At 52.7% G+C, this 24,349-nt stretch overlaps 8 protein-coding genes across 8 annotated transcripts; 4 read left to right on the top strand and 4 right to left on the bottom strand.

Moving 5' to 3' along the window:
• Positions 1-2,414: 2,414 nt before the first annotated feature.
• PHATRDRAFT_bd1732 (predicted protein) lies at positions 2,415-4,007 on the top strand (the record flags this gene model as incomplete). Its single annotated transcript, XM_002176391.1, has 1 exon — positions 2,415-4,007. The coding sequence occupies exon 1, from the start codon at positions 2,556-2,558 to the stop codon at positions 4,005-4,007; it is 1,452 nt and encodes a 483-aa protein (XP_002176427.1). The 5' UTR covers positions 2,415-2,555.
• A 1,081-nt stretch (positions 4,008-5,088) lies between these two features.
• PHATRDRAFT_bd1731 (predicted protein) lies at positions 5,089-10,931 on the top strand (the record flags this gene model as incomplete). The annotated part of the gene is made up of 3 exons (XM_002176390.1): positions 5,089-9,168; positions 9,238-9,414; positions 9,483-10,931. The coding sequence occupies 3 exons, from the start codon at positions 5,089-5,091 to the stop codon at positions 10,905-10,907; spliced, it is 5,682 nt and encodes a 1,893-aa protein (XP_002176426.1). The 3' UTR covers positions 10,908-10,931.
• Positions 10,932-11,002: 71 nt separating this feature from the next.
• PHATRDRAFT_bd1438 (predicted protein) lies at positions 11,003-13,593 on the bottom strand (the record flags this gene model as incomplete). Its single annotated transcript, XM_002176330.1, has 4 exons — positions 11,003-11,029; positions 11,142-11,826; positions 11,923-12,800; positions 12,865-13,593. 4 exons carry the CDS (start codon positions 13,591-13,593, stop codon positions 11,003-11,005), a joined length of 2,319 nt encoding a protein of 772 aa, XP_002176366.1.
• Positions 13,594-14,288: 695 nt separating this feature from the next.
• Positions 14,289-15,962, top strand: PHATRDRAFT_bd1437 (predicted protein; the record flags this gene model as incomplete). Its single annotated transcript, XM_002176389.1, has 1 exon — positions 14,289-15,962. One exon carries the CDS (start codon positions 14,289-14,291, stop codon positions 15,960-15,962), a length of 1,674 nt encoding a protein of 557 aa, XP_002176425.1.
• Positions 15,963-16,231: 269 nt separating this feature from the next.
• PHATRDRAFT_bd1436 (predicted protein) lies at positions 16,232-17,269 on the bottom strand (the record flags this gene model as incomplete). The annotated part of the gene is made up of 1 exon (XM_002176329.1): positions 16,232-17,269. One exon carries the CDS (start codon positions 17,267-17,269, stop codon positions 16,232-16,234), a length of 1,038 nt encoding a protein of 345 aa, XP_002176365.1.
• Positions 17,270-17,722: 453 nt separating this feature from the next.
• PHATRDRAFT_bd1435 (predicted protein) lies at positions 17,723-18,937 on the top strand (the record flags this gene model as incomplete). Its single annotated transcript, XM_002176388.1, has 1 exon — positions 17,723-18,937. One exon carries the CDS (start codon positions 17,723-17,725, stop codon positions 18,935-18,937), a length of 1,215 nt encoding a protein of 404 aa, XP_002176424.1.
• Positions 18,938-19,407: 470 nt separating this feature from the next.
• Positions 19,408-22,315, bottom strand: PHATRDRAFT_bd1730 (predicted protein; the record flags this gene model as incomplete). Its single annotated transcript, XM_002176328.1, has 1 exon — positions 19,408-22,315. The coding sequence occupies exon 1, from the start codon at positions 22,018-22,020 to the stop codon at positions 19,408-19,410; it is 2,613 nt and encodes an 870-aa protein (XP_002176364.1). The 5' UTR covers positions 22,021-22,315.
• Positions 22,316-22,917: 602 nt separating this feature from the next.
• On the bottom strand, positions 22,918-24,025 carry PHATRDRAFT_bd1820 (alcohol dehydrogenase; the record flags this gene model as incomplete). The annotated part of the gene is made up of 1 exon (XM_002176327.1): positions 22,918-24,025. The coding sequence occupies exon 1, from the start codon at positions 23,947-23,949 to the stop codon at positions 22,918-22,920; it is 1,032 nt and encodes a 343-aa protein (XP_002176363.1). The 5' UTR covers positions 23,950-24,025.
• Between the last annotated feature and the right edge of the window lie 324 nt (positions 24,026-24,349).

Raw genomic sequence — 24,349 nt, 5'->3', positions numbered from 1 at the left:
CAGATAATGACCAAAGTTTCAGAGTTTTCCTGCTATTATGCTTGCAATTTTGAAGCCACCCACCATATGCATGCTGAATATGCAAGATGTACTACCCTCTAGTGCCACTGCTCAGCTGTCTTCTGAAAACATGTATTTCTGACAATTGGAAAATAGTAACTCTCTCTTGCAAATAAAAAGATTCTCAATACACCTGGTGGAAGGTACTAGCTGTGAACTCCTGGTTGAGTCACCCAATTGCATTGTCCAATGATTCTACTGCAGCCGGGCATGGTTTATTTGAATGCCTATAGAGGCATGCGTAGTACAAGCAAGGGGCAATTTAATGTTGGTGAAAAGAATTCTTTTGTTGCTTTGCCAGAAGTTCAAATACACTTTTTCAAAGCATCTGACTGTGAATGCTGAAATTGTATGTGCTGCTTTTAATTATTGGCAAGATAGAATGAGATGTGCATTACTCTGACGGTGCAAATCCTTTTGCTTCCAATTATACCTATACATCCAAAGACCATGTTACGGAGTACTACCAAAGCACAACCGTAGGACAGATCACTGTTAGGATAGTGAGTGGTAAACAAAGGTGGGCGTTGAGACAAACAACCTGCAATACACCTAAGAGACTTAGGGACTGTAAAACTCAACTTGTTGACAAAGCTCCCCACAGGTTAGACAGTGGATATGAGGACCTATGCGTAGAATGCAATTTGGATCAATGAACTTATAAAACAATGAGTGGGTGATTACCTTCTACAAACTAGTCAATCTGTTATTCAGTCCAGTGAACAATCCCACAAAAGGCCATTGAATCTTTGATCTTCCACAGCTGCCATAATCTCAATAGGCAGCATTTCTTTCACATGTATATATACTTTCGGAACTATAAGTTCCTTGCGTGATACCTATGGTGAGTATAGGATCTTGTTCAATCCCACCATGTGGTTTGTGGTACCCCTTTTGTTCCCGCAATTGTATCTCCTATGTTTCAATTGTATTTCACTGTACCTTGGTCTTGTAAACTGACAAGTAAGGACTAAACACATGCACCTCCGGAAACATAGCAATTGTACAAATGCACCCTTTATTGTGAGTCCACGTGGCCACAAAATAAGGCTGACAATATTTCTGTGCGCGCCTCCTTAACTCCATGTGCATAGTTTTGATTCACACTTGTGACATCCATAATAGGTGAATCATGTCCATGAGACATGTCATAAGGAGGCATACTGTAACAGACCACAAAGAATTGACAACAAAGGAACAACAGAAGAGTTGCTAGGATCACACCCACAGTCAGTAACCCATATTCAAATTTTTGGCTTCTCTGAAGCTTTTTTACAGTGTACTGGTTCTGATTGTGGCAAAGCTCACTGTCAACTAAGCGTAGGACCCAAGCGACGGATGAACCCAACCAAGAAACCCAAGTGTCGCAGTACATTAATCAAGGTCAATATGTGAAAGGAGCCTGAATCAAGAAGGGTTCACGAAAGCAGCATTTACATTTCAAAAAGGGATAGAACGAATCTCTCTACACAGAATTACGTGAGATTGTCAAGAACTCCAATTCTAACATTGGATCTCACCACATTCATTTTCATATGTCAAGTCCCTAACAGAATTACGTGAGATTGGCAAGAACTCCAATTCTAACATTGGATCTCACCACATTCATTTTCATACGTCAAGTCCAACGGATTTAGTATGGTTTCCAACAAGCAGGAAACAATTTAGATTATACGCATAATGTAAACTATCATCTAGCGATTGAATGCACTCGAATGTTAGATTGTCGTAAACACCCTAGTAAGTGGTGCAATACTAATGCTAAGACAACACCGGATCGAAAGCATTTCTGGGTATGACGTGGATGAGTCGTGCAAGGAGTTTTCATTCCTTAGTTTTAGGTCCACACGGCCATCCCCGCTCATTAGGTTCATAACCCATGTGTGTGTCGTGCAGGAGGAACACGCGAAGCCCGACTTATGAGACCAAATAGTTTTGTTGGGTCGCCAACATTGGTTACTTAGCTTAAGCCACTTGCTTGCACCGTTTTGGCAAAGAACAAATATCTCACTTGGGTGATGATATTTTGGATACTTATATGGCGCTTTCGGCGATCACAAAATAGCGCATAAGATACTTCTTTTAAACAAAAAAAACCGGGAATGAAATCCTCCGCTATACAAACGGATTTAACAAGTGTTTGTCGCCAAAAGGTATGAAACCATACAGCCCATTCGGCCCTTCATTTACAAGCTTCACAGAAAGTCCAGTCTTACAGCTAGTCTCACATTTCCAGCTCGGGGTCTTCTTATCAAAGGCGTTCCTTTCAAGCTCTACTCTTCCGTCGTATCAGCGGATACTAACGTAAGCAGCTAGTCCTTTATCACACGTTCAACAATATACCGCAACCAGGACAACACAGACGGCACTGCGTTTGCTGAATCGTTAGATTCATTCTGGAAGCGCAACTCCTCACAACATCCAAAATTCTTTTCAAAAGCACACACTCTTTAGTCTCTCGGTAGCAATCAAGTGACCGCAACAACATCATCATCATGAATCGTAGAGCATGCATTCTCCTCTCGGTTTGCTTATCGTCCGTGATGGTAGTCCAGCTGTGGTTGGGCTTCGCAACAAAATACAGTGGAACCGGTACTAGTGTTATCAAAAGTTTGTTGAGACCGTTGAACGAAATCAAGACACTCGCAATGGAAGACACTGCACATCTTGAGATCACCACACGCAGCAGCGTATTGGATGTGGTTGCCTACGACAATTGGACGGCCTCCCACAAGATTACAAGCTCAATGCAAATGACACCCCAGGACAGTACACAGGCGTCAAAATTCTCTTTGATGCCTATCACCAAGACAAAAGCGGAAGAAAAAAAATCTCTCGCAACCTGGCAACACACACATCAAAATCGTCCCTTTTGCAGCGTCCCACAAATTCGCGATGGCCAGTGGGTCCCCGTTCATGGCCCAGCTTCGTACATCACGCAAACCTCCCATTTGCGCTGCTACGGTGAGCCTGATGTCTACCAAACAATGAACTTCACGTCCTATGTCTGGCAACCGCACAATGCTCATCGCAAGAAGTGTGAATGGACTGCTTGGCAAGGTCCGCGAAATGCTTGTCAAGTCCTTGAGCACAGCAACATCCTGATAGCGGGGGACTCTCTCTCCTGGGAACACTTCAGCTCGTTGCTTCAGCTACTTGGTCACCACGTACACCAGAATCTACAGCACCAGTCGCGGGAATTGCGCACAAACGTGATGGATCTATTATGTAATGGCCGTTCACGCATATCATACCGACGAGATGACAAGCTCACCAACCTCTCGGCCGCTCTGGACGAAGAACCCTTTCCCAACGTTGTCATTTTGAACCGAGGTGCACACTACGTGGGTGATGATGAGCTAATGCAGGGCATTCGAGAGAACATTCGGGAGCTGAAAGTTTGGAAACGCCAGTGCAACGCAATGGGAATGTCCTGTCAGCTTTTCTGGCGGACGTCCGTACCGGGTCATCCTGAGTGTCATAAATTTGAAGCCCCAGTCAACGACTTGCAAAGAATGGAAGCGCATATTAGCAACTTGTCCTTATACAACAACCACACCCTGAAGTATCACTGGTATGATTACCAGCACCAGAATCAATTAGTTATTGAGGAGTTTGCCAAGCACAACGCAACACTGGAAGTGCATATCATGGACGCTTACGCTTTGAATGTCCTGCGCCCTGATGACCATCGTTCGCATCAAGGAGACTGTCTGCACAATTGCTATCCTGGAAAAATGGATGTCTACAATGTTTGGCTCTTGCATGTGTTGCGACAACTGTTTGATTTGGAATCAATCAAAAAACAGAGCAGCATTGCGGCATCTCAAGGCTGGCATCGCTTGCCGGCAACAGTCTACAATCCCGACGCAACCGACGCCGCTAGGCTAGTCCGTCTTTCTCGTCGTGGTCACAATAGCGACAGCAAACAGCAAAAACAACACTAAAATACAAACATCCAGAAGTTGTCCAGGTGCCAACTTGGCTGCAACTACTGCTATTCATGTAATTCCTATTTTTAAGGTAAAACATATGGAATTGGCTGGCTGAAGGCATTCACTATTGTCAAAAGAATTGCTCTGACTACACTCAGTAATCTTCAACCCAAATTAAGCACTTTTGCTTACTAACTTATATTGAATTTGTGTTTACTTGGAAAAGCTCAGCTAAGCATAGTAGATCTTATTGCTGTAACTAATTGTCCTCAAGTTACTCTAGTAAAATTATGGGCTACTTTGGGTTTGGGTTTCTATTTTGTACTGGCTCTACGTGAATCGAGCGAAATTGCAGTTCAATTAGTAGGGTAACTTACTGTTAGTATGCTGAAATTCTGACTGTGAAACCTTTTTGCGGTTGTTTGCGGAAATTTGGCCCAAAAACCGCATTTCCTGTGAATGCGGGTTGGTGAATAGTGTCCCCGTCTCGAGCACCCGTTGTAAGTAGGTAGTCGTTGTAAGTACGCTCGTGGGAGATAAGGATGAATAGTGTCCCCGTCTCGAGCACCCGTAGTAGGTAGGTAGTCGTTGTAAGTACGCTCGTGGGAGATAAGGATAATCCCATCCAAAAACAGAATTAGACTAGATTCTTTAGACGATAGACAGTTTCCCATAGTTGCTAACATCTTGAGACATCTCCAAAGGTACTCCGGGTGTTCTCCCCGCCTGTTTGAATAAAACCTAACCCTCTAGCCTACACCAAACGAAGTGGTCGGCGGCGGTGAGTGACTGTGAGCTCGAGTTCGAGCTCTATCGGTCTCACTCGTGCCGTACCGAATGTACCTGGCATATGGTAGCAACTGTTATACTAATCAAATGCAGTAGCCGTTGGGTTGGGTAGGACATGGATGCACTCCCTACTAACACCAACTAACAGTAACTGTAACAATCTACCTCCCCCAGCCTCCCTTGTCGATTGCCAGAATATCTCACCATCCACCGAGAGGTAAGAGCAACCCACAGAGCACTCTTACCATAGCTACGTTATACTCGAGAATCCTGGACAATTTTGGAAGCAACAGACGAGCGGAACATGGCGTCGAACGAGGAATCGTCGTCGTCATCGGCAACCCCCGACTGGAACGCGCAATGGTCCAACCTCCAGCGGCAGGTTGCCGGTGTCCATGCCACGATACGACGGTGGCGGGGACCACTCTTTGCCGCATTCCTGGCGTTGGCGTACCGATATCCCACCCATATCCTACACTACCTGTTCCTACCCTTCTACCGTTCCGTCTTGACGTTGCTGGGGATTGCCTTGGGCCTCGGGCTCGGTTTGGGCTTGGCCACGCACGTGTACGACCAACTCGAGCACTGGACACAACGCGACGCACAAGCCGAGGCGGACGCGACCCGGAACGGTACGGACCGAGCGATGCCCCCCGCGCCCTTGGCGTCTCCCACGGGGTTGCGGCACCGCTCCTCACTACACAAAGCCTCACTCTCGTCTCTCATGGTGGGACTCGAAGACGAACAAACCTACGCCGCCCTCATGACCGCCGCGGGTTACTACCCCGTCCCGAATGTACTGCGGGGACAGGTCTTGCGCGTGCGGGGACCGAATCAAGAAGCACACTCAAAAAATACTGCGCCCGATCAGACCGTCTCTCGGTACCATTACCAGTTTGACCGAGGGACCGTGGCGGTTGATTTTATGAACGATCTCTGGCCAACCTTGCCGACCGCTATTAATCAACAATTGGGACTGTTTGTTGAATTCATTGTCCGCGATTTTGTGGCCTCGTGGTATCACAAAATGGATACCGGGTGTGTGTACCCCGTATCCGCCAAAACGCACGACACACCCACCAGTGGTGATCACGGAACGTCCAAGGATGCTCCCGTCGTGCCGTCCCGTCGTCTCGTCACAAACTTGGGTCCCTTTCAAAAATTGCCCTTTCTCGAACACTTGTACGAGTCCATGGCGATCGTCTTTGGCAACTTGGCAACTCGCGTTGAGCACGTCAACATTATGGAAGTTGTGCTCCTGAAATGGATACGCGTACTCGCCCATACCTTTAAAGTATACCGTGCTTTGCGCAAGTCGGTACACAACAAACGTCTCTCGCACCTTGCGGTAGTCGCTACCAGCCAAGACGGAAATAACAACAACAATAACTATCCATCCAGTGCAACGGGCACAAATCACGTAAAGACCGCATCCACCGCCGCCGTGTCGTCCACGACCCCTGGGCCTCTCCGTCAGCGCCGTGCCAGTGCAGTTTCCTTGCAACAACAGCGAAACGCCACGCCCGTATCGGAAATGGCCATGACCAAGGAATTCTTGTTTTGTGGTAAACTACACAAGGCTGTGACGTTTGGATTAGACGTGCCCGCCCTTCTCTTTGCCGACGCATCGGGCAAAGAATGTGGCGATGGTCGTGATGTGAAGCATTCATCATCGCTACCGCAAGGTAATAAGGACCATACGGTCGAGGAAGATGCCGTACTAGAGCGGCGATTATTTGATACGCGATTACTGGAAGAATGCGAATTGGATTACAACCGTGTTGTGGGGCACCGAATGGTCCGGGCCTTGTTACCCCGCCATGATTTTGGTTCTACAATTGTCCAATCCCTTGTGACTGAAATCATGGCTGGCTGTGTGCTGTCACCCATCATGGGTTGCTTGTCTCCCGACTATATCAATGGTTGGCTCGTCAGTGGGTTGTCCAAAGCCAAACCTGACGAAGGAACGGAGGACAACGACACGGTTGAGAAATCAGACAAGCCGGACAACACAGCCGCGGAAGATCCCGAAGAGCGCGGATGGGATCTCGGCTCGGATGCTGCTGCTGCAGATATCAGTGAATTTGATGATTCCATAAGATCCGTTTCGCGGTCGGAAACCATGTCAAACTCAATGTGGAGTATCGATGGTGCGCCCGAACCGCAAGAGAATGAATTCCAAGGGAAGGATCTGTTGTCAGGCAACGATTCGCCCCTGCATTCTCCTACCATGAAAGCACCGGAAGGCACGCCAACGCGGAATCAAATGACGGATACACGAGGGCTCACGCCGGTTCGGGAGCAGAGCCAAGGTCCTCTTCGTGCTTCAGCGTCGCTTGAGAAAATGCTTGACACAGGGATCAGCAATGATAAAAATGACACAGATATTGTTACGGAACTCGCCATGGCTCTGATTGATATGCAGCAGCACATGGACTTCGACGAGATCCGACAAGCACGGGTAAATCAGCAAGAATTGCAAAAGGTACCGTGGGACGATTCTGCATGTCAAGCCTCCGTCATACGTATGGTACTAGTGATAGAGGCCGCCTTGACTCATGGTCGGTGCGCGTATCGCGTTGATGAGACTGACAACGGAGGGCACAGTGAGGACGTCGAAGGTTTGGACGACAGCAGCCGACCGGTGGAAGACCCTTTGCCAAACTACGAGCCGGCAACACTCTCGCAAATCCTCATGGAAATGACTAGCGACATTGAAGCCTTCGAAGAGCGTGTGGCAATAGAAAATACCTTGTCAGCGGCATCTCACTCATCGGAAAAGTACAAAGACACTCTTGCCATTCCTTATAAGCCGTCGCCAACAGAGCAGTCAACCCTGCGGACTTTAATTGCGGCTTGGCTCCATACGGGCCAAATTTACCGGACTATTACGGTGTTGGTTCAAGCACACGCTACCGTTCTAATACCATATTATCATAGCCAAGCATTTCTGCGCTCAGCAGCAAACGCAGCAGGCTTTGTGCGGCAGTTGAAGTCTTTAAAGGGCGTAGATATTTTGGTGGACACAATGACGGTACTGGCGAGCCCCAGACTGGACGAACTGGGTGGCGATGAATTGGCGGTCTTGGTAAAAAGGTCACAAGCCTCGCCAGATACGGGTAGCTCCCGTCCGAGCCATACGTTAACTGTCGCTCCCAGCGCGACATCGACCATGGTAGCATCACAGTACATGGGTCCTACCACAACACCTCGACACGTTGATTTTCATCGAAATGAAGCGTTTGCGGCCAGTCTACGCTCGGAGCGAGAGCGACGAACCCAGTCCTGGTGTTCCTTGTTTCAGCACGATGATGAAGACGGGGTACCCATAATATGCCGGAGTAGAGGTACCACGGAGAAGGATGCAGAATCACACAGAGAGCTCCATCATATTTCCAGAATTTTTTACACGAGCACTAATTTAGCTGTAATTCGAGATGCTGCTCGGCGGAAAGCTTCGAACGACTTTGAGAGTATGTCCCAGTCCGAGGCATCAGAAAACTCAAGTTCAGTTCCGGTTTCGTTGCTCACGGTAGAGACGGCCAGTCCTAGACGACGGATTGAGGTTCCTGACGACGATTCATCTTTTCTGCTGCGCGCTCAGCCTCGCCCTCTCAATGCCGTTGGGGTTCACCGAGATCAGCGAAACCATGACCAAAGTTTCAAGTGCTTTGCGGCAACGTATGAAGAGCCGGTCGCTCCCAAGTCTGGCCACTACACCGGCGGCCGTTACATCCGCCGCTGTTTAGTTCGGTACTACCCTATCGACAGAACTGCTTGCATTGCTTTGCAAAATGATAACCGTAAGCTGGATCAAAGGAAAACTCGTGGAACAGTTCCGGACACAATTACAGTGGGGCAGCCAGCTCGCCCAACGCCGTTCCTTTCTACCGAGTTTTTGCGAGAACGTCATTTGTGCCAGCGCTGGGCTCCTAAGGGAACAAATCGGTCCCAGTCTATTCTGGCGAGCTCAGTAATGGAACCGACCGATTTCACAGCAATGCCCAGATCTGGGAAAGCTACTGATTTTATCTACCGAATGACCCTTTTCGAAAAGCCGATGATTGCCTTGGGCGGAAAGCATTTTATTGTACATGACTCAGCATCTCTAGGAACGCATCGAGCTGACGCAAGCGCCTTGGAGATGAGCGACGCTGCCTTGAGTGCAACCTTGATGGCCATCGGTGCCGAGAATGGTTCGTCAGGTCCGGACTATTCTGGATTGCATCACGAAGTAGAAATGGGAAAGGACGGATATCCGATTGTTTGGATGAAATTTAGCCGCAGCCAAGATGACACACAGGTCGAAGTCAAACCGTATCGAGTATCTTTCGTTCGGGCCGCCTTAATGGTCACATCTGCGCGACACGAAGCGCAGCTCCAGGTACGGCTGTGCTGATTGTCACCTATTTAAAAATTTCATGGCCTCTCATTACTTCTTAACTCCTTGCAGAGTCTGATAAAGTGCGTCCGGGAAGGATCTGCAAAGAAGGCCACAAAGGCTCTCACTGATGCACGTCTTCGACCAACACTTCGTCTACTGGAGTATGCGGGAAACAAAAGCAGAGAAAAGCAGTCAATTCTACTTAGAGATTTGAAGCTTGGCGTTAACCATATTGATCGAATGCAGGTACGTGTCTATTTTCAACCATTCCCGCTTGTCGAGCGCGCTCTTTCTCAACATTTTCACTTCGCTAGCTTCGGAGAAACGGTTTGTTACTCCCTCGGTATCCAACGCGATTGCTGGATCTCACAGCTGTAATTGAGGATGCTTTGGACGCAAGTGAAGTTCGTAATGTGGAGTTATACGGCACGATGGGTGTGGTGTACAAAATCAGATGTACTGCAACGATTGACCTTCTAACTGACGAAGTCAGCTTCAATGACAGAGATGGCTACAAGACTAGCGACGGAACAATGGGTAGGATTTTTAAGGAGGACTGGGTTGTTTATAGATCGTTCAAGGAATTTCAAATATTTCACAAGCATTTGAAGAACCAAGTCTCGGCGTTGGAATCGTCGGGCACAGCTGGATCGCGCCTAGTGGTTGCTGCCAGTGCGGCTTTCACTACTTCAGCAAGCGCTACTTTTTCGCGTCACCGTCAGCGCAAGGTTTTGATACCTTCGATGTCACAGGCCACCAAAGTAGGGGCTCTCGGTATAACGAAAAAATCCATTTTGAAGCGAAAGGAATGCCTTCACGAGTACCTCGAAAATATTCTTTCTCCTGGTCACCTCCTTTCACGATGCCCCGAGCTTCTCCTGTTTCTCGGAGCCTTCTATCCCCTGCTACCGGAGGTCCGTATCGGACAGATAGTATCGGGGATTATGGATCCGCTTGGTCGCACTGCTATGACACGGGCAATTGTCGAAAGAGAGCCAGACTCAACCATCACCGAAACGATAGAAGCGAAAGCTGGGAAATTGGAAATTCCCGGTAAAGCGCTTCCGACGCGTAATCGATCGAGAACGGCTTCGCATGGAACGATAGACGAGGCCGACGATGATGACGACTTCTTTGAGGAAGGTGAAACGCTCGATGGCTCTAGTAGGAAGTCTCGTGGCAACATTGAGATGATTCCTGCGGTTCGGAACAAAGTTGACAAAGTGCCGCTCGCCCAGGTTCGCAGTCGGATATTTGAGCTTCTCCGCTATCAATTCGGTTTCGAAAACGCGTCCTTTGTGCGCAATCGAATGCTCGCAGCGATTAAAACCGCATCCCTTGCAGTGACCAGTGCTTCCGAGTTCAGACGTACGCTGTATAATCTCCACGTAACGCACGTGAATTCCGAATCTCTGGCTGGCTGGATCAAATTTACCTCAGATTTGCTGTGGCCGGAGGGTGTTTTCTTTCAGTCGAAACCACCCCTTACGGAAGAAGAACGAGACACTCAAGCACGTAAATCGAGGAATGCACTGCACGAGTCCTTTCCAGAGGCATTGAGAGCAGTATTGGGTCAAGAGTTGACCCACGATGGGCTCGACATATTCCACGAGATGCTGCAGAACCGTATCGTCGTGAAGAGTATGGCCTATATGCTGTTCGATCTTTTGTGGATCGAGGTTTTCCCCGAAATTGGTGATGTTCTGCAGTGTGGAGCCGCATTAGACATAGAGGATTGACAAAATTAGGAACCACTAGATTGCAAATTACTATTATCCAATCGCAGAAACCAACTCTCTCTCTGTAGTTGACACCGGAGCCTCGGGTTGCTGGGCTAGTGAACCGGCGTCTCGTTTGGGAGCTGTGGATACCAAGGGTTGGGAAAGTAGGTCGGCCCCAGCGGAAGCTGACCCAAACGACGATGCCTTACAGGGATGGTCTTCTCGTTGCAAGTGGATGATGTAGTGGGTAACCAATTGCCGACGTTTTCTATTGCTGTGCGGAGATCCTCCAGTACTGATGCCGCGGTAGTGCACTTCCTCATTCGGACTCGCCTCAGTGCGGTACTTTTTTCGCTTGACTTTTGACTGGCTGAGTTCAGACTCCTCGTTGGCCGTCACGGAATCCGGCGACGAAACCACGGGTGCTATAGATATACGGCACGTCAAAACCAGAGGTTCGTTGCTGTATTTACCCCTCACGCTCGCGCCGTTGCCTGTCAACGAGTTCTCCCGGCTTGGCGCTGCTCCATCGTGCTTTTGCTGTTCGGCATGACCAGCAGCCATCTTGCGATCGACCATTGCGTGAGGTCGGACGGTTAGATGCGCCAAGTGAAAGTGGCACAAGCCGCCGGACAAGACGAGAACCTCCATTTCTATTTTGCTCGGAGGTTGTCTAGACGGGGGAACCTGGACATGGGCTCGACCAGCAGCCACCGTCAATTCCAGCTCTGTTGAGGGGACGGACTCATTGGACGAGCTTTCGCTCTGGCCATCCTCCCGTACCGACTGGGAACCCTTGGCTGACTCCGATGCGAGGATCTCCATGCAAGAGGAAAGTGGTTTCCCCACCACGGCGTGGGAATCAATTCCAGTCAGCCGCGTATACGCCGCGTTGGTGTGCTCGACAACGAACGGGGGTATCGCACGTACCAGAATTCTGTCACCAAAACAAAAAGAGTGTACGTGAGGACCATTGTGTAAAATGCATAGCGTGAGGGTTTCCCACCAGGTACGGTACCGAACTCAATCGTACCTTGCCGTCTTGCTAAAGGTTAGAACTTGATGCAGCGCGACCAATGTACCGGGACACAGGATATCATCGGTGTCTGACGGCTGGCTACTTTCCGACGATTCCAGATGTTGTTGGGCTTCGTATTCACGTCGCATTTCGATTCGTTTGCGTTTCTTGTCGAGGAGCTTGCGTTCGCGGTGGACTCCGTCGTGTTGGACCGTCTCGTCGGGATCCGGCGCCCGGAGCGGCGTTGTCGTTTGTTCGGGGACGGGTTTTGTAGCAGCGTTCGTGTCGGACCGCTCAGATCCGTCATTGGTGGCTTCACCACTATGGGTGATATCTTCCTTGGCCAAAAACTCTTCGTTGCTGCCCTTTTCGTTGCCACTCCCGGAACTACCTTGATTGCTGCCGCTGCCGGTGTTCCCTCCACTCCCGGACCCGGCGGAAGTGTTGGGATTGCTAATTCCGGTACTGGCCACACTGTCGGTGGGGTTGGAGGAAGAGACGTCCGTGACGAGCGGCGCGCCCGGTGGAAGTTGTGGCAAACTGGCCGCGGACGACGACTCGTTCCGAACGGACGCGTTTTCACCGGCGATCCGTCGCGGTCGATTATTCTCGGAGGAAGCGGTAGTGTTGGTGTCGTTCGAGTGGGAGTGTCCCGTACTACTGTGGGTAGTGGTGAAAAAGGAGGTAAAGCCTTCGGACGAGTCGTGCTGGGTGAACGAGTGAGCGGGATGGTGGGGAGGGGTCGGTGAACCAGTAGGGTTGACGTTGTCGTCGTCGTCAATGTTGTGCTTGTCAAGGGTACTGGTGCGGGTTGTCGGCGACAATGGCACTCCGGGCATCTGAAAAAAGGGTCGCACGGCCTGTCGCATAAGAGAAGGTATGGGAGAATGAGACTAGCGTTAGGTCGAGTTAGGGTTGTTGGGTGTGGAAACCTGTATGAAACGTACATTGAGTAACTGAACGTAGCTTTCGATCGTTGGTGACGGGTCGGGGGTCGACCGGTGGGACGATGGTGTGGGGGCAGTGTTGTTGTGGTTGTGGTGATGAATGATGATTGGCAATGGTGTCGTGTGCGTGGGACCGTTTGGTAGGTTCCTCCCAGAAGGATGGGGCCGGGACGTGGGGACAAGGAAGGAGTGCGACGGTGGACAAATCAATGCGGGGATCCATGGGATGGTGTATCCGTACTCCGTTCCATGGGGCCAAGGCTACGGTCTTTTGGTGGTTGGGAAGGACTGGACTGTGGGTACCGTCCGGTGGTTGTGGTTGTTGCTGGAGCCACGCCTCCCGGTCCACGTCGTGGTGGGTGATAGGCTTGTCCAAAAACCTCCCCGAGTCAGCCACAGGGGTATCGCGGAGGAGATTGTCTGGAATGGCGTGGGGATGTCTCTTCCCGGTCCGGGTTTCGGGTGATGACGGTGGGACACTGCTCCCACCACGGTGACTCCTCCGACCGTGCATGGGATGATGGGGACTCTCGTTGTCGTCATCCTCACGGTGGGTTTGGTCGTGATCGTATTGCCGACGTTGTGTCCGGGATCGGGAGAGAGGCACGTCGTGGATTGCCAGGGTCGGGACCGTTTCGTGTGACGATTGGTCCGAATTCGAACCATCGGCACTGTAGCCACCACTACTGCTAGTAGTGGAAGCGGTCGTTTGGGTCTCCACGGCAGGCTCGTGGGACATGTCGTTGTGGTTGTGTTATGTTGGTAGTGATGATAGTGATGATAGTGATGATGGATGATGGGGTGTATGACGGTTGTGTGTGTGTTGTGGAAAGGGTCTATAAGCTAGCTTAGCTACGTACTGTGTTACTCCTGTTCGCTTGGAGAGAGGTGTAAGGGTGACTCGGCCACTGCCATGGTCGCATCCCCCGGTTGCGCGTCGTTTCCGGGTCGCGGAGAGTGACATGACAAAAACGCGGTGTTCCCGTTGGAACGGGAATATATACACTGTGGTTCGTACGCGACCAAAATCCGAAAGTGACATTGGGTTTCCGAAACAAGCTACCTTTCCACCAATGAAAAAGCAATAAAAAGATGAGTCAGGAGAGTCAGACTGACGCCACTTCCGCATTACGAAAAGTACGCACGTTGATACACACCCGAGGGTACACTTTCAATACAGGCTTGCGTCACGTTCGGAAACCGGAGAGAGCCGATTGCGAAGCCGCCAATACAGCGAACGCACTGATACCTTCACAAACGGTGATTCCGACGACTCTTTGTTTCTCACAAACCAACCAAGAACACATCCCTATACCCAACAACAATAACATCAACAACGACAATACATCTACTGCAGCAATAGCAATAGCCACTGCAACCAGAACACACCACATCCCTATAACCAACACCACAACAACATCAGCAACAATTAGCATGGAATCCTGTCAGGCATCGGACCAAGAAGCGGCAAGTCGTCTCGATAGTTCACGGATGGGCAGTTCCCTTTCCCTACGGGGCCACACGACTCCCACCACAACCAACACGTCGGACTCGACGGGAGACGACACGTCGGACGCGTCGTTGGATTCGTTCACGGACGACTCGGACGTGGGCACGCACCTGGCCTTTCTCGGGGCCAAACGACAAATACTCCAACGCGCCGCCGACTTTTGGCACCAAAGTGACATCTACGACGCCGCCACCGCCGTCCGGGACGCGCAGACCGGCACGACGCGGCCTCACAAACCCAGCGAAACACCCGGCACACTGTATCATCAAGCCAAAGGCATTGTGCGGGCACTCAACAGTAACACCAACACGATTGCCAAGGCACTCGAGACGGCTTCCCAGTCGATCGACACCGCCTCGACGGCAGCGGGCGACGTCGATGCGAACAACACCCACACCCGGATGAACGTGGCAACCTTTTCCCGCTCGGGCACTACCCGTACCCATACACACACCCATACCGGCATTGATCTATCGAGCGTCATTCGTGTTTCGGCCGCCGATTTCTTGGCCGACACGCTGGCGGACGACGCGGCAACGGCGTCCCGTCCCGCCAATCTCCACCAGCATAAGGCCGGTGTATTGGCACGGGGACCCTGGATAGCCAAGGCCCTCGTGGGGAGTGTCGCCACGCACCGACACGGACGTCGACGAACCCACTGGTCGGCCTCCACCCGGAATCACACGGACTGGAAGATTGTGACGGATCCTTGGAATGGAGCCACGGGACTTCTCCCACCCCGCACCGTCAATCTCCGCAACGCACTCACACTGCAGCAGGCCACGGCCTTGACGGAACAACCGAGACTCGTCACGCAGTCCACTCCGCCCTTTACCGTCGTATACGCCAACCGTGCCTTTTTGCAATTCGCCGCCCAAGGATGTAGTCCTGCTCACGCACACGTACCAGTACCACCACTCCCCGCCCATGCCGTGGTGGGACAACCCGTCGAAGCCGTACTCCAAGTTGCCGACGCCGTCTGGTCACCGGTACCACAGTCAACGTCACCATTGCTGTCGTCGTGCCCACAATCTCGGCACGGCTCAGAGTACTACGGCCACGACTATTACCACCACGCGTCTCCCTCCTCCACCCTGCCCGACGCGACGCCCGCCGTCTGGCGCGGCATCGTCGCACTTTCCGGGGTCCCTCTTCCCTGTGGGGTCCAAGTCCGACCCGTCGTGACGGTGGACCGCTCCGCCACGTCCCGGCGGAGTGGCTCCTGTGTATCACACGTGGCCATTCGCATCCGCCCCGTACCGGAATTCAGTGACGCGTCCGTCACGACCACTGCGTCGGTCGACGCCACCGACGACGGCTATTCCTCGTCCTCTTCCTCGTTCCTTTCCTCGACGTACGGCAACGTCGGTAGTGACAATGCCGATGGTGACGACGACATTGACGGTACCAGTACGACGAGGAGCAACGGGAGTAGTAGGGGCGCCGACGACGAAGGCCAATCGTACCCTCGACGGTACCAACGCAGTCACAAACACCACCGCGACGGTACCCGTGTCGTTGTGGGTACGGTTGGTGAAACATTCGAGCCACCAAACGCAACGGATAGGGGCTCACGGCCGGATGCCGATTTTGAATAGCACTACTTGGACCGAGCAAGGTGCCAAACTGGCTATGCCTTGACGCGACGTGTGTGTCCCTTTGTACGGGATTGCACAGTCAAAGGTCAAAACATAGTAGTCACACAAACCATAAATAGTATTGCTACTGCGCTTTCGTTTTTTAATGAACGAAACCGTCCCTCTGTAGTTTACATGTTGTCTAGTGGTGACGTTCCCCTCGCACGCTTGATCTGTACATTTCCGCGTTGACACGGCCGCGTACCCTTCCACCTTGATTGATACTCGGCTTACGCTGTGCCGTCCTTGTGAAACCGAAAGGTGAGAGACACGCGATAGGCCCGGACGATTGGAGACGCGGGTAGAGCCGAGACGAGGCTTTCCGATGCCGTATCGTGGTCCGCGCGGTAGTAACAATCCGTCGGGACCGTTTCCGTGTCGTGATTGTTGTTATTATTGTCGTCGTTGTCATGCGCGTAACGGTGGTCCGTGTACCGAATGGCGTGGCCGTAGTCTCGGTAGGCGTCGTCCCGAAAGACGACGAGCGAGCCCCGACCGGACAAGTACACGGCGTGGGCGTCCGTCGGTCGCGTCGTCAGTCTCGCCCGAGGATCTTCTTTTCGATGGACACGGGGAGCAAACCGTAGGACTACGTCACCACCGAGACTGAGTGTGGCGGTGCAGGGTTCGTAGGACGGTCCGTCCGTGTGGGGGAGTATGCCGTCGGCGGGTTGGTATTCGTTGATCAAGACGTGATTGGGGAGTCGCGGGGGCGTATCCGGCGCAGTACCACTACGATGACTCGCGTCGAAACGGATTCCGGCGTGGACGAGGGCGTGAGCCATGGCGAGGAGGGGTGGTGGCAACGGTTCGAGACGGGCGTCGAAGAGGGCGACGCGACGCCGGGCGTGCGTGAGGGTCGTCCATTGTCCCTGGACTTGCCGGGCGGTGTCGGTCGCGTGATTGGCTCGTAGTGGCGGACGCGAGGGCAAGGCCTGGAGCCAAGTCAACAAGGGTGCGGACCAAGAGTCGGGGAGGAAGTGGGGAAGATAGTAGATGGAATCCGGAGCGGGAGGGGGTACGCGGTGCGTGTGGTGATTTAGTACGGGAACGCACGGCACGAGTGTGTCGAGATTGGGACCGTTCCAGACGGGGAGTCGAACCCGGGTCTCTGGCGGATCGGTGGAGGAAATAGACGCGGCGGTGGGTGCCGGGGTAGAGGAGGACTGCGGTGCCGACGAGTCTGGAGTACCCTTTCCGCCAGCCTTGTCTCGCGCCCGGTGCTTTTCGTCCAACCAGAGTTTGCGAAAGTCAATGGCGTCGTTCATGGAAGCACGTGACAGTGTTGGATAGCATCAACGTAACGTAGTCATCCATCGACGAAACACTACAATATCGACTGTGAGAGTGAGGCGTCATGGTGGAATGGAGAAAACCAATACAGATAGTAGGGGAGGGTTACTGGCGACTGCCAATCCCACGATCCCATGGTTCGCCAACGGCACAAGTCATTTTCGGTCCCGCGTCCTCGATTCCGTTCCTTACGCGGACAGTTACTACCTATTACCGTTAGTTAGTTAGTTAGTTAGTTATGGACCAGACCGTCCACGAGAGTAGTATTACCTATACGCGCAATGCAAGCAAAGGAAATTAGAACGTGAACTAGCAATATCCCAACCAAGAACATTGCTGCCGCATTTCCTCTACTGTGTCGTTCGATACACACACACACTCACACACACTCACACACTCACACACACACACACACACACAACTGCGGTATGAGTTTTCTGTGGGAAAGTCTCAAGGCGACGGCCCAGACGGTGGGTACCGCGGCGGGAACGGCGTCCCTCAAGACCAAACTCAAGACCGAAGTGTTGTTGCTGGACCGCGAACGCACCGCTCGTCAACAAGCCTTTGGCGTCGAACTGTACGACCACGTGTCTCCGTTGACCAAATCGGCAGATTTCTTCGCGTCGGACGACACCTTGACGCGGACCATTCGTCCGCCGCTGTTGCGGGCACAACGCGAAATCGCCGCGCTCGTCCTCAAGGCGCGGCGGACACAGGAGGGACTGCAGCAAGCGGCGGTGGACCGTGCCGCGGCCTTTCCCACACCCGCCGTCACGTGGCAAGCCAAAGTCGTCAATGCGGGAAAGTCCACCGCCATGGCGGGGACTGAAGCCAAACTTAAAACCGAACTCGCCGTCCGACACGTGGAAATGCAAGGGCACAAACAGCAGTTTGGAGTGGAACTGTACAGCATATTCGCGCATTTGGAAGATACGCAGGGATGGATTCCCACCAATCGGGATATTCGGTCTATTTATGACGGCGCCCGCAAAGATATGGAGAAAATACAGGAACGGAAACAAGTCAAAATTGATGCCTTGGAGGAACTCGGGGACACGTCCTACCGAGACGACGCGTCGACGCCCGTCGCCTCGGTCGCGGTGACGGACGATCAGTTGGCGCCGAATTTCACATCGTCATCGTCGTCTCCCAACGCAAACCCCTCCTCCGCTCCTCCACTCAATACGACCCCTTACGCGACACCGGTGGTGTCCCACAGTAGTATTCCATCGACAACAACGTTCGAACCGACACTGACGGACGGGGACTACGGCACAACCGTCACGGGGCCTCCGTACGGTGCCACGTCCAACGATCCCTTTGCGTCCGCGATAAGCGATTTTCCCACCGCGACTGCCAACCACTCGAATGGATCGGGACAGGTCGCACCCAGCCACAACAGTGGCTTGTTTGGCTATCCGTCCGCGGAACAATTCACCACCCCACAGACATTGTCTCGTGCTCCGGTACACGATCCTTTTGCCAATACACCGTCGATTGCCCAAACATCACAATCCCTACACGATCCTTTTGCTCCGAATACCGCTTCTAACGACGTACTCACCGCTGCCCCCGTTGGCCTGTCGAACCAGTTTGGTACACTGGCGCACGACAATGTCGACCCGTTTGCTCATTTGGGATGATCAAAAGGACGCGCTAGCTACGAATCGTCTGACTACCAATAATTGCCGACCAGGGACCCGCCCAAACGGCGTGGACGCATCCTGGTCTATCCACCCAGGAGAAATCCGCACCGCCTTTACGGGAGCAACCTATTTGCTGGAGGAAATGGTCCACACACCAGCTACGCAACAATTATTACAAAGCGCAAGCGCGTCGTTATTACTGACGTGTCAACCGGCTACAGTCAATCCCCATTTCTGGCGGAGTATACACCGTGTTGTCGTAGGGCATGTCCACCTTCCAAACATGAAAGGCTCCCTCTCGTCGCGTTCGAGCGCAATCGCCGAGCATGGCGAAATCAGATATTGTAATTTGTAGGCCATTCTATCCACACGCGTTCGGTACCCTATAGCCTGAGGTCCCAAGGAGCAGTCGCAGAGCCAACGGCATAGTTGCGTAGCCACCTTTGGTCGCAGTCTCGACATCTAACTTAGGTTGCAAACGGATTCTTCGTGTAAGCGTTCATTCTCTTGTGTGCGACACCTCCGACAGTAACATCGTCTCCCGCAGAATCCATGTAGATACTGTTGAGCAGACTCGGGCCCAACAAGGAAGATTCATCCATCAAGCCGGAACCGTCGTAGTCCACGTCGCGCATTGCCCAACCGGCGAACTGATTTTCGTCCACGGCGAATGGATTGGTCGTCTCCAATGCGTTAGCAAACAAGTAGGGAGAAAAGGTCGAGGCCACGTTGCCGCGCGACGGTGCCACACTGGAATGGTTCGTTCCCGACAAAGGAGGACCATTCAAGCCCCACCATCCTTCCATCACGGATGGACCTGGTCCACCACCGAGTCCGGGTGGCGGCACCATGCCGGGCGGGGGACGGAAGGCCGGTCCAGCCAAACCGGGTGGCGGTGCGAGTCCCGGAGGAGGCGCGTGGATGGGGGAAGTCACCGTGGCCGCAACATGCACAGGCGGTTCAACAATGGGCATACCCGCCATTGTAGAGGCGACGTCCAGAGAGGCAGGAGTTAGCAGCGGCGGACCACCGTCGGGTGCGGGCTGGTAGACGAGGGTGATGTTGTCGCGCGGAGATTCCACCATTTTCGCATCCTCTTCAACTGGGTTTCGATTTTTGCGGGTAACATCCAACACTCGTCCAACAGCGTTTTCGCTGCTTGTACCCTCATCCAACAACGCGTCGTCTTCATTGTTGTCTTGCATATCACTGTCGGGTTCGATCCATTCGAACACGCCATTTTCGTTGCAGACGATGCGTTGGGACCAGTCATTCTCATTGGCACGGTTTGTATCGGCCAGCTGTTGCGCAAGCTGGAGAAAGCGCAAGGCTTTGAGCCGTCCTTGATCGGCTGCACGGACGGAGGTCGTGGACGATGCCGTGGTATCCTGGGAATTCTTACGTTCGATGGGTTTGCGCGACGACGGTATCTTCTTCTCCCGCTCCGTCCGCAACCATGCGGCACCTTCTTCGAGTGAAAGATACCCGCCTTCGCCGCACGGTGGTAGGAACGCTGCAAACGGTTTGAAACCTCGCAATAGCTGATACTCCTTGATGGCGTGCCAATCTTCCTCCGTACCGTCCAGACACGACGATAACGACAACGACTTGGATTCGGGAAGAATCCCCATGTGGGACTTGAGATGATTGGCGATCGCTAGAAAACCCTTCCAAAAGTGAGACCACTCATCATCTTCCAAGGAACTTCCGGCAGAGTGTGACACGGTAGAGGTCGTTACCAGATATTCTGCCACGAGCAAGACGGCCACCAGAATACGGCTGGACGATTTCGGTTTTTGCCAACCCGCCATGACTCGATCCACCAAAGCCGTTCCCATGGTCAGCGTAGCCTTGCGGGCCTTTTGCCACGCCGGGGATTGCTCTGTCGCTGTGGTATGTTCCGTATAAGCCTGAATAGCAATGAGTTTGCACAACAAGACGTCCCCTATCTGATTCTGCTGTAGCAAATTCCCAAAATCGGTCCAGACCGTATCGACGGAAGGTGGTTGGGGTTGCCCGTCGTCACCGTCGCTTTGGTCGGACCGACGCAAGAGTTGGGCGTGAAATTCGACAAACGCGAGTAAAAATCCACGACTGGACACGGGGACTCGATTGGGCGCCTGTAAGCCCGATTGTTCTTGCTGCCAGTCATGAAGATAGCCACGGTTGGTGGCGAGTAGATTTCGCAGATTCTTGTCGGCCGCGTCAAAGCGGGTGTGGGTAGCGAGGAGGGCGCGGACGTATCCGTACATGGCCAAGGCGGTCTGATAACGTTCCGGGGAGGACGCAGTGTTGGTGTTGGTAACACTGGACGAGGACACTGATGGCTGTTGTTGTTGAAGTTGACCCACAACAGCGAGTTGATTGTAGGCGTGTCCGTGTCCGGGAGCGAGACGAAAGGAAGTTTCGTAACTCTGTGACGCCTTGGCGAGCTGCTTGGCGTAGCGAAACAAATCTCCGACGTGTAGTTCGAGTTGAGCAATGTTGCTGACAATTCCCACCAGGGCAGACGAGTCGACGGTGAGCAACGTGGAAGCCTCGAGCGCGTTGGGAGTGGAATCTTGCGTGGGCAGGTGATTTTTACTGCTGGTGTTGTTAATGCTCTTGTTGCTGATAATGCCGGTCACGGCGGTACTCCCAGCACTGCTGCCCACTGCAGGACTCGCCAACAACTGATCCTGCAAATGCCGTATAATATAATTGTAAAAAGTAATGGCTTCCACCAAGGAATGTTCGAGCGAGGCTTCGACTTGATCGGCGCGTTCCGTCTTGCCGTGCCGCCGCAATTGGTGCAACAACTGTCGTAGCGCGGTCAGTTTGCTTTGAAAACACGAGATCCAGAGTCGCCCCACAATGCCGTGTTGTGCGGCAAAGGCGGGATGGGTCAAGATCATGTCGGCGAGCGTTTCGCAGAGGTTAACACGGACCCGGTGAGCGCGGGTTTCGTCCGCGGACGTCCGGGAGCGCGACGGCGCGGTCGTCCAAGCCTGCAACTCCTGTTCCAATTGCCGGGCGTCGACCTCTTGTTGTTGCAGACGGGACAAGGGATCGCGGCGAACGGAAACGGCGGGGCGGGACATCTTGGGAACGTTCGGGATGGAACGACACTTCCCGGATCCTCGTGTACGTTAGATCCGGTGAGACGCAACGATCGGTTCTCCCCGCCGCGGATCCACGAACTTTACAGCGCCACAGACAACAACGATGCTCCGCAATAAGGCGTACCAATCGAGTAATCAACTGTAAGCAACGATGGAAGGATGGATGATCCTGCGTGTCTCACCCAAGGCAAGGATTGAATGTCCAAGCGAGACCGGGGTAAGTCAGAGTCGTTGTTCTCGGTGTCGTTCAGTGAACGAGTACGAGTACGAGTACAAATACAAATACGAATATACCTCTCCCTACTCTGCGAGGGTCTTTTTGGGAAAGACGAAATCGGTTTCACAATGTCGGGGTATGTTTGCACGATAGGGCCGTTTGTGCCTCACAGTCCGTGCCTGTCCGTCTCTAGCTAGAGCGACGTTCGTTTGGTATGTCACGGTACGTGCTAACAAATAGGTAGTACGGCTCGTAGGAGATTCAAATGGGTTCGGGTACCGGATCCTTTAGAATCTGACGTGACGTGGACGATGGAAATCGATTGGGCGGAGAACATATCATACCATACCATACAATATTGACTGACCTGCTGTGGTACTCATTCTTTTAGATCGAGGTGGCACATACCATAATAGTATTAGTACCGGTCTCCAGTTTTTGGGCAAATCTACAAAATAATATACGAAGTGGATGCCCCACGAATAAACCATCCCCCGCCGCTCCAGTACCAACGTTACGGACCTACTACTACTCTCTCTCTCACTAGAAGCAACACGAAAGTCCTTCCCGAACCCATTAACAGTAAGCTAATGTAAGAAAAAATATCTACCGTTAACTACTAAGGATTGTCTCAAGAAGTCGTCGCGCTCCTAGTCTTCTCAATTCCATTCAATCACCACTTTTTCACCCGACACCCCGTCCTTGTTGACCTGAAAGGCTTCCTGCACCGTCTCGGCCGCCATTGGCCCCACTACGGAGCGTACTTTCATGGCTCGACATTCGCGGATAATCTCCGGCAGCGCCGTCCGGACGAATTCCCGCGTCTCCGCTTTGTCCAACGCCGTCCCGAGATCCACCGGACGCGCCTGCACGTTGCCAGGCGGTGTCGGTAAACCCATGGAGTTAGTCGTACTCACCACCAAAGTCGTCGTGCGCGTATCCGTATCGCCCGGGCCAAACGCATCGTGGACCAGTTGGGCGCAGGTACCGAACGTATCGGGCCCGCCGATGCAATCCACCGCACCATTCAGAACCAACGGCTCGTCACCGCCAACGGCTAGAATTTGGGCGACCACATCGCCCTTGCGGTAGTCCACAAAGGCCGTCACGTGCAATTCCGTCAAGGCCGCTTCGTGCGATCCCGAAGCGACCGCAATTACCCGGTACCCCCGAGCCAACGCCCGTTGGACGGCAAAATAACCCACGGACGAGGATGCCCCCCAGACCAACACCCAATCCCCCTTTTGGAGGGAGAGTTCACGAAGGAGCAAGTCGGCCGTTAAGGCTCCGACAGGAAAAGTCGTGGCCTCGGCAAAGGACATGGCGTCGGGGAGTGCGGCGACCAAGTCAGCGTCTACGACAACTTGTTCGACGTATGCACCCTGGTCGACGGTGGACTGTGCCTTGTTGGCGCCCAGGTAGGTCACCACACGTTGACCCAGGAGATGCGCGTGCGTACCGGACGCCTTGACTACAACTCCCGCCACGTCGCACCCGAGAGCCGCGGGCAATGGGTCGGGTAATAAGAATCCATACTCGGCCATTTTCCAGTCGACGGGATTCACGGCGGAAGCCTTGACTTGTAAAAGCACTTGATGGGCGTTGGGCGCGGGGACGGGCACATTGAACTGCGTCCGCAAGTGGACGCCGGCCTGGAAACCGCCAGTTTTGACTAGATCGATGCGCTTCATGGATGCTTGAGGGCTACTAGCTGTAAACGTAAAAAAATTGTGTGTAGATTCCGGTATTCCAGTGTGGTGGGGGATCTTTGGATTAGCGAGAGGTCAATAATTGTGAAAAGCATGATCAGGAAAGATACCCGACCTTTCGAACACTTTGGAGTGACCGGAGACGTCACTTTTCTCCAAAGCGGATGTTCGTGGAACATCCAGGAATACTGTGAACCAATAGCAGGAATCTGGAATGCTGCACGGACGGACAACACATTTTATCTGGCTTTCCCTCCCATTCGATTTCCCCGAAAAAACAAATGACGGCACTTGGATTTCAGAAGCTGTTGACTGTGAAATCTGATTTTTTCGGCCTGGTCTGTCACTATTGTTACGCCCCAACTCGGGAAAGATCCGTTGC

Source organism: Phaeodactylum tricornutum, genomic scaffold, assembly GCF_000150955.2.
Source record: "Phaeodactylum tricornutum CCAP 1055/1 PHATR_bd_32x35 genomic scaffold, whole genome shotgun sequence".
Lineage (NCBI taxonomy): Eukaryota > Bacillariophyta > Bacillariophyceae > Surirellales > Neidiaceae > Phaeodactylum > Phaeodactylum tricornutum.
The sequence above is the reverse complement of the archived record's forward strand: the minus strand, read 5'-3'. Positions and strand labels throughout refer to the sequence as shown.